Source organism: Syngnathus scovelli, chromosome 15 (assembly GCF_024217435.2).
Source record: "Syngnathus scovelli strain Florida chromosome 15, RoL_Ssco_1.2, whole genome shotgun sequence".
Lineage (NCBI taxonomy): Eukaryota > Metazoa > Chordata > Actinopteri > Syngnathiformes > Syngnathidae > Syngnathus > Syngnathus scovelli.
This window is the reverse complement of record NC_090861.1, coordinates 12,943,642-12,953,250: the sequence shown is the minus strand read 5'-3', so window position 1 is coordinate 12,953,250 and position 9,609 is coordinate 12,943,642. Positions and strand designations below refer to the sequence as shown.

At 45.4% G+C, this 9,609-nt stretch overlaps 1 protein-coding gene across 1 annotated transcript; it reads left to right on the top strand.

Moving 5' to 3' along the window:
* Positions 1-2,449: 2,449 nt before the first annotated feature.
* LOC125982062 (janus kinase and microtubule-interacting protein 3-like) lies at positions 2,450-5,821 on the top strand. Its single transcript, XM_068653069.1, has 2 exons — positions 2,450-2,949; positions 3,029-5,821. The coding sequence occupies exons 1-2, from the start codon at positions 2,722-2,724 to the stop codon at positions 3,143-3,145; spliced, it is 345 nt and encodes a 114-aa protein (XP_068509170.1). The 5' UTR covers positions 2,450-2,721; the 3' UTR covers positions 3,146-5,821.
* Positions 5,822-9,609: the final 3,788 nt, after the last annotated feature.

The window sequence follows — 9,609 nt, the reverse complement described above, 5'->3', positions numbered from 1 at the left end:
CGCCCGGCTGCTCAGCCCGTCAACCATGAGCCGCGAGCGCGACGTCATTGTCCGTAGGCAGCTAGTGGCAAAATGCACCCTGTTAGAGTTGCGCTCGCTCCAACTTATTTTGCAAGAACCACACGGGAGACAAGTAAGTTCTTTTGGACACCTGCAGGTGGAGAGTCCATCCGTTGTACGAATGAAGTCTGACTCTCGGCTCCTGCACGAGCATTTTTATTAAGAGAAACAGGGTGGGTGTAAGAGTGGATTGAATAGAGAAAGCCCTTGACCTCTAGTCAAAACATAGCAAGGGATGTTTTACGACTTTGTGTAGGAAGGGATAAGCGATAGGGATAAATAAGGGATAAATAATATTATTTATTACAGGTTGCAGTCAAAGTCAAAGCAACATAATCATACGATAAAGATAATCTGGAAAACCCTGACACACCCTGTAGTTGTCACTTTTGGAAAAGACGAGCGTCCCTCCAATCATCGCCGGTGACGGGTTTTTCAGGCTCTGGAGACAGGAGCTCATGTCAGAAATGTCATCGTGAGTCGCGTTTGTTTCTGCGCCGGAGCCGTTCGTTCCCTTTGCATCCAAAGAATCTCAAAGGCGGATTATTTGTGTCGACAGGAGAGAGATTTGCTGCTACGATACCGACGTCGAGAATCTCTGAGGAGGAACAAAGCGTGAGGTCCTGCAAGGTGAGTCTGTTTGTTTGCGGCTGCTTGGTGTTGCGCAAGATGAAATGGCCTTTTTCTCGCTATCGTTCCTCTCGTTGATTCATCGTGAGGTGTCGCTTCAGTTTGTTCAGAGAGATGTTTGCTTCCGCGCCCGCAGGTCATCGAAACATTTTACGGCTACGACGAAGACGTGTTGGTGGACTCGGACGGATCGTCCTTGTCTTTTCACACCGACAGAACCCCCGACACGGAACCCGAAGAGGTAGCCCGCCATTTCTGCCAGCGTATTGGCGCCAAACATTCCTCTTAAGCCTGGAATCGGACTCGTCTTTGCGTCGCGGGTGCTTTGTCGCCGGTCTGACTGATTCTGGTACTAGTGCTGTGTTGCATTGGTGTGTGCATGAGGAGGCGGAGCTTCGCTACTGCCAGCTGACGCAAGAATATCAAGCGCTGCAACGAGCCTACGCTCTGCTCGCCCAGACCAGCGGAGGGGACTACGACGCCGAGAAGGAGATCAAGGTGGCGCCCCTTCCCGCAACCCCCGGCCGGGTCGCAGCCTCCCCGTTCTCACCCAGCCTCGGGTGTTCTCTGGTCTGAAAGGAGGAGGAGGAGCCTCCCTCCTCCTCCTTTCAGGCCAGAGAAAAGCTGATGGTAGAAATGGGTCACTATCAAAGCAGAGTAGCAGATCTGGAGTCAGCGCTGAAGCAACAAGGACAGGTAAGCTTATCAATGAGCACACCTTTTTCTCAGACAAAATAGCTACATTCTTCAGTCACTCATTCGTCTGGCATTACTGGACCAACCCCCCCCCCCCCCCCCCTGAACGTGGCTGGGAAAATGCGGAGAAAAGCAAATGTCATTTTCCAGTCAACCAAAGAATTTGTGGATGAAAATGACACAACATTTCAAAGCTGTCCACGCGTTTGTCTCTTCTAGAATGTCAAGTGGGTGGAGGAGAAGCAGCTGCTGCGTCAGAGCAATCAGCAGTTGGCCGAAAAGGTGACGGAAAGAAAGGCGCTGGGCGGAGTCGCTTGGCGTCACACCCGTCCGGAAGCCCCGCAGATGAGGTCTGACTGTCTTTTCAGGTCAGGCGGATGGAGGCGGAAGAAGCGCGTCTGAAAGAGCACATCCAGGATATCCGAGACCAAAACGAACTGCTTGAGTTCCGCATCCTGGAGCTGGAGGTGGGAAGACTCGCACAAGCGTGTTGAGGCCAGAGATGTGACGGACGGACGGACGGACGGACGGACGGACGGACGGATGGATGCATGCCTCTGCCTTTCAGGAGAGGGAGTGGCGCTCCCCCGTCTTGAAGTTTCTGCAAGTCCGTTTCCCAGACGGCCTCAGCCCTTTGCAGATCTACTGCGAGGCCGACGGCGTGAGCGTACGTAAGGCGTCCCTCGCAACCCTAACCTTAACCTGAGGTCCCAGAACACCTTACATTGCTCCTTGCGCCTTTCCCCAGGACATCGTCATCAGTGATCTGATGAAGAAGCTGGACATCCTGGGCGATAACGCCGTAAGTGTATGTCGAACTCCTTATGTTCGCACTCCACGAGACTCGGCGGCTCAAATGTGACTTTTGGAAGGCTTTGCGCTGAAAGAACCTTGTTGACGCTGTGCCTTTGGGCTCTTGCAGAATCTCACCAACGAGGAGCAGGTGGTCGTGATTCACGCCAGGACCCTTCCCACCCTAGCCGAGAAGGTAACGCGCACGTCCACGCACGCTCTCGCATTCTGCTTATGTGACAGCAGCCTTTCCTCAGTGGTTAGAATACATCAAAGTGACCAAGTCAGCACTTCAACAGAAGATGTTGGACATTGAAAGTGAGAAGGTAGACAGACACGCGACATCAGCCAAGGGGAACTCGGGGCAATGTGCCCCAACAATTCTGACCTTGAGCTGTGCTAGGATATGTTCTGCAACCAGAAGGGCTACCTGGATGAAGAGTTGGACTTCAGGAAGCGTTCCATGGACCAGGCTCATAAGGTAAGCCGCCCTCAAATCTCCCGCCGGACTACTGATGGACGAGGATTGCGGCCCAGAGGATCATGGAGCTGGAGGCCATGTTGTACGAGGCGCTACCGCAGAGGGACTGCCCCGCCACGGACGGCGAAAAAGCCAGCCACGCTGGCGTGAATGACGTGCTGACGGCGGATCAGAGACAAGAGCTTAGGAGCGCCGTGGACCAATGGAAGCGAGCCCTGATGTGGGAGTTGAGGGAGCGCGACGCTTGCATCCTCCAAGAGAGAATGGATCTGCTGCACAGCGCGCAACAGGTAAGGGCCCAAAGCCAGCCCGGCACTTACTTGCACGCTTACTGGCTTTTGAAGGCTACTTTCCATTTGTCCGTCCTAGAGGAACAAAGAGCTGAAAGAATTCATCGAAGCTCACAAGAGACAAATCAAACAATTGGAGGAGAAGTTTCTGTTTCTCTTTCTAGTCTTCTCCTTGGCCTTCATTCTGTGGCCCTAACACCAGCTGGTGAGTGAGCTCCAGCGGCACCGCACTCGACACCTCCGATACACTGCCAGCCGGTCTCAGACGTTGGCAGACGCTCCGATGCCGACGTATACCCCCCGCCACGGTGACAGAGGCACCGCGTCACACCGGCGCTCATCCAATCAGAAGGCAGGAAAGGCAAATTCACATGCAGGGCACTCTTGAACCAGAAGAGAGCGCCACAAAAAACGGTTGTTGCCCCAAACGCGCACTAAAAAGGGTCAGAATAACAAGAGTCCCACCGGCCAGCCGGGGCCACCCGTCCATCCATTTCTTCAGGGGGGGAAAAAATTGGAGTCACCGGTGAGTACATTTTGCATTTAGCTCTGCTTTTCTGCTTCTGTCTTCAAGTGTGTGGCATCCTGCGACCAAAGATTCAGCCAACCCCAAAGCGGTTGACCTCAACGTCCCACCACCATTCCTACCAGAGCAGGTGACGTGATGCTTTGGACATCCTTCCGTCTCAGATGCCCAAAAGTACTCTTTGCCACATCTGCGGCAATACGGTGTCTTTTCAAAGGTGCAAATAAATCCAGCGTGGGCGGAACACGCACGTCTTCGGTTTTTCCCGCTTTGTTTGTGTGACAGCTGTTGTGAAAATTTTACACAAATAAAGTTGTATAGTACAGGTTTGGCCAAGCCGCAACTCCCGAACCGCATGCGGCTCTTTTATGTTCATATCAACACTTGTGTGTGTGTGTGTGTGTAGGTGTGTTCCGGCAGACAGATGTAAGAGGGTACATTAGCTTGTTAACACACCCACGAACAGGGGCCCCTGGGTGAGGTGGGGGACATTTTTTGAGTCCCCACTCTTTTATGCTTTAAATCTTGTCAGAATCATGTCTGAAACTATTTGGTGAAGTTTTATAATTTTTGCAAAAAGGGGACCAAAAAGTGTGTGAGTGTGGAAATCACTGCTTCTGCTGTTCCACACGTTTCCACACGGTGTATTCCACACACGTCGTATTCACACTCCATTGTTAACACACCCACGAACAGGGGCCCCTGGGTGAGGTGGAGACATTTTTTTGACTCCCCACTTTTTTATGCTTTAAATCTTGTCAGAATCATGTCTGAAACTATTTGGTGAAGTTTTATAATTTTTGCAAAAATATCAATTTCTGATATTTCTTGCGTGAAGTTTATATAGTAAAGCGGGGACATGCGCAGTGTGAAATGTCAGACAAACAAAATATTACACACTCTGCTTACAAGCTGATTTTTTTTCATACTGAATAGGGCACTTTTCTGTCCATACAAATAATGCATATAGCTGACATTTCCGACATCTCATTTTTGCTGGTACATTGTCAAGACAGGTTGACTTGTGCGAAGTTTATATATTAAAGAGGGTACGTGTGCATTGTAAAATGTTCCGACAAACAAAATATTACACACTCTGCTTTCAAGCTGATTTTTGCAGACTGAATAGGGCACTTTTCTGTCCATACAAATAATGTACATACCTGACATTTCTGACATGTTATTTTTGCTGGTACAATGTCATCCTATCATAGAGGTTGACTTGCGCGAAGTTTATATATTAAAGAGGGGACATGTGCATTGTAAAATGTTCAAGACAAACAAAATATTACACACTCTGCTTTATTGAATTTCAAGCTGATTTATACTTATTGAATAGGGCACTTTTCCGACATTTCATTTTTTGCTGGTGCGATGTCTTCCTATCGTAGAGGGGACTTGTGCGAAGTTTATATATTAAAGAGGGTACGTGTGCATTGTGAAATGTTCAGACAAACAAAATATTACACACTCTGCTTTCAAGCTGATTTTTGCAGACTGAATAGGGCACTTTTCTGTCCATACAAATAATGTACATACCTGACATTTCTGACATGTTATTTTTGCTGGTACAATGTCATCCTATCATAGAGGTTGACTTGCGCGAAGTTTATATATTAAAGAGGGGACATGTGCATTGTAAAATGTTCAAGACAAACAAAATATTACACACTCTGCTTTATTGAATTTCAAGCTGATTTATACTTATTGAATAGGGCACTTTTCCGACATTTCATTTTTTGTTGGTGCGATGTTTTCCTATCGTAGAGGGGACTTGCGCAAAGTTTATATATTGAAGAGGGGACATTTGCATCGTAAAATCTTTACATATGTTAGCATGTGTTATGTTAGAAGGGTGCCGGTTCAATTCCCCCGCTGACCCTCCCTGTTTGCATGTTCTCTCCGAGGCTTCAGGGATTTGCTCCGGGTACTCCGGTTTTCTCCCACATCCCTAAAACATGCTTGATAAAGCCGATTGAGCACTCCAAATTTCCCCAAGGTGGGACTGCGAGTGCGGATGGTTGGTTGTTTCTGTGTGCCCTGCGATTGGCTGGAAACCGGTTGAGGGTGTCTCCCGCCTACTGCTGGAAAGGCTCCAGCACGCCCGTGACCGCCATTGCGACAAAATGGTGCAGAAAATGGATGGATGAATTTTTACATATTGAAGAGGGGACTTTTATGTACAACAGTGTTAATTGCAAGTGTGTATTTAGTCGTTAGACTACAATGCTATTTAGTCTTAGTTTTATGTCAGTCATCTGGACTCTTTTAGTCTTAGTCTAGTTTTAGTCGACTAAATATAAATTCTAGTCTTAGTCGACTAAATGGTTCTCCAGAATTCCCAGTCACTGGAAATATCAATCACGCTGGTTGTTGGATTTGGTCCACAATTAGGAAAGCGTGTGTCATGTAACATGGAGATAGAGATGGTCCAAATGGTAGAATATGGATTGTTCACAGGGATAAATTGACAGAGCTGATATTTCCAAATTTGTCCAAAAGATGGCGCCAGACCAAAACATGAGACCAAAAGAGAGGCCAGGATAAGCTAGACCAGTTAAAATAGAAAAGAGGAACACGGTGTCAGAGTGTAAGTCACGCATGGAGGCACAAATGAAATTTTTATTATGTGTTTTTTATTTTTGACTTTTTTGCTTGGCTAAAAATGTACTCTGTAACCGCTTTAAGCAATATTATTTGTCAATTCGATCAAGGGACCCGTCACTGAAAATAGTGGCGTGACATAGATTGTTTGGAGAAGCACAAATGAAATGTTTATTATGTGATTTTAATTTTTTGATTTTTTTGCTTGGCTAAAAATGTACTCTGTAACCGCTTTAAAGCAATATTATTTGTCAATTCGATCAATTCATGTAACAGAAAGTAGGTCAAAGGTGAAAACAAGTCATGTAACAGAAAGTAGGTCAAAGGTGAAAACAAGTCATGTAACAGAAAGTAGGTCAAAGGTGAAAACAAGTCATGTAACAGAAAGTAGGTCAAAGGTGAAAAGGGGAAGTGAAAGGTTTTGCCACTAGCTGTGCATTTGGTGGAAAGTACTGCGTGGTCAGGGCGGAAACAGCTGCTAAAGGCCAGTCCCTCCATAGGCGTGGGATTTCTGGACAGTCCCTTCTATACGCGTGGGAGAATTGGGCAGTCTTACCCTATAGGGAAAGTACAGGAGAAAAGAAAGGGGAGGGGGGGAGACGGAGAGGTCTATAAAAGGTCCTGCTGGAGTAGCCTCAGGGCTTTTTTCCCCAAAAGAGCGCTTATACGTGAAGAGGCCCGGAGGAGTTTCAAGATTTTTTCCAAAGTCCCGAAGATCTTTGTGTGAGACGCAGGATCGCTGGACTGAAATTAACTTGGATTTACTCCCAAAAATTGGACTGGACAACTTTATAGAGAAATAGGTGAGAGGGATTTATATTTTTTATGTATTTTAGCGTGAGGGGGGAATAGTCATCGGGCCGCCGGCTTCCTCGTGGCCAGCCTGTTTCTCTAATTTGGATTTTAGAAGCAAGATCGAACTGATCACTCGACTTTGCTTCCACCAAAAATAGCACGCAACTGGTATTTACCTCTTCCCTTTTTTATGAACTGTGTTTTGCAATCGAATTGTTCTGGGATTGAATGATTTTATTAACACGGGTATCAGTGAGTGAAATTGTTCAGTTTCTGGAGTAATTGAGATTTGTAATTCTATTTCATGTTTCTTTAATAAATGTGTTTTGTATATTACTTACTTCGTTGTGCGCGGATTTGTACTAAATATGCAACCGAAGGCTCAGGCCCGCTTCCCCTTTTTGACGGGCCGCGTAAAAAGGAACTCCGAACAAGTTAGAGACTTAAATAACTTCCGTAGTTATTTGAGCCACGAGTGAATTTCGATCTGTTCGAAAGTTGTTTCGTCTGAATAAAATTAAAGGAAGTGTTTAAATCAGATTATTGGTTTTGTGTAGAACGAAAAGTTGTTTGACTATTTGAAAGGCTCAGGCCCGCTTCCCCTTTTCGTCGGGCGCGGCTCAGTTCCCCTTTTTTGACGGGCCGTGTAAAAAGTAACTCTGAGCCAGTTAGAGAATTAAATAACTTTCGTAAATATTTAAAGGAGGAGTGGATTTCGTTAGAAGTGAATTGTTGGAAATTTACTTCTTCTAAATAAATTAACGACGACGGCTGAAATAAATCAGTGGAGTTGGAGGAGAATAAAAATATTTCAATTGTCCGTCGGGCGCGGCTCAGTTCCCCTTTTTTGACGGGCCGTGTAAAAAGTAACTCTGAGCAAGTTAGAGAATTAAATAACTTTCGTAAATATTTAACGGAAGAGTTGAGTTCGTTGAAAGTGAATTCGGTTGAGAATTTACTTCCTTTAAATAACATACCGACGATGATTAAAATAAATCAGGGAAGTTGGTGGAGGATAAAAACATTTCGATTGTCCGTCGGGCGCGGCCCAGTTCCCCTTTTGTCGGGCCGCGTCAAAAGTTAAATAGGACACGATCAAAAAATAGACTTGCCTTCCAAATTAATTATTGGGCAAATCTAAAGACAGCACGACATTTTTATTTGGTAAGAAAGTCGCTATTCTCTTCGAAGCAATTAAGTGGGGTGAAGAACTCCGACGGTCAAGTGCTAGATCTACGTATACGAAGTTAGAATTAATCATATAGGGTGCATTAATTCTCTTCTTAAATGCTATTATTGTCACGCTTTTATTAATTCGATTCTCTTTCGAATAAAAAAGTTGGTCGGCTCGCTGCATGAGCGACCAAGTGGAACGGACCCATATTAACATTTACTTCGGCGAAACTAGTGCTTGGGTGCGCTATACAAACGAATCCCTGAGGTCTTAACAAAGACATCTAAAAAATATCCGTAACGAATAAGAACTTCAAACATTAGCGGGGAGCCATCAATACGATGCGGTCACTTCGAAGTCCTGCCTCGAATTGAGTTACTCGGCACGCGCTTCGGGTGACTTGAGAGGGATTGGCGTCGTACAGAAATTAGATTGATTCCGGAGGAGTTAATTTAACTCGGGTGGTTAGATTACGGACGAATCTCCGAACCCGGCTAAAATAAACCCGTTACTGGGAAGCCTGGGGCACCTGTAATCCGAGAGGTGCGTTTGACATTTTGGCGCCCAACGAGTAGGAGGGGGGTTGTGATTAAAAGTTTAGGAAAAAAAATAAAGATAAGACAATAGAAGAACATTTATTTTTTTGTTTGATCACAGCTCCAAAACGAACCTGTGTGGAGTTTTTCAGTTTTTTCTTCCCAGAAACTGTCTTAATTCCGCTCACTGATACAAATAAATGTCAGAACGGCCTTGAGTGACATAAGTACAGTCTCTTTAAGGAATAGAGTTTCCTAGAAAAGAACCTTGATAGCACGGGAGGATTAGAACTGTATTGTGTCATAGTAAACGGTGACCGTGACCCCTCAGCACATTACTTTAAGCATGAGTAAGGAGGAGATCCTTCACAGCTTGTACTTGTATGGGGTGCTGAAAGTAATGTTTGTAGTGTACGCAGAGTATGCGGCAGAACTTGCAAGAGAAAGAGGGGCCGGTACATGGGCACGGATATTGGGTATAAATACAGAAGATGAACCAGTCGATGAGGAGCCTGCAAATGTTTTAGATTTCATGCCAAAGCCAAGGCCAAAGAGAAGGCAACCAATTAGGAGACCGTTAGAAGAGAGGCCTTTTTATTTTGAAAGATAAAAAGAGAAGACTTGTCTCCCCTCTTCCTTTTCCTTTTTCTTTCTCATTCAATTCTCCCTTACAAAATTTTTTTTTTTTGTTCCTGGACACTTGTGTCGACCACAAATTTTTTTGTTCCCGGACACTTGTGTCGATTACAAATTTTTTTGTTTTTGGACACCTGTGTGGATTACAACATTTTTGTTCCCGAACACTTGTGTCGATTACAAATTTTTTTGTTTTTGGACACCTGTGTGGATTACAACATTTTTGTTCCCGGACACTTGTGTCGATTACAAATTTTTTTGTTTTTGGACACCTGTGTGGATTACAACATTTTTGTTCCCGGACACCTGTGTGGATTACAACATTTTTGTTCCCGGACACTTGTGTCGATTACAAATTTTTTTTTTTTTTTTTTGGACACCTGTGTGGA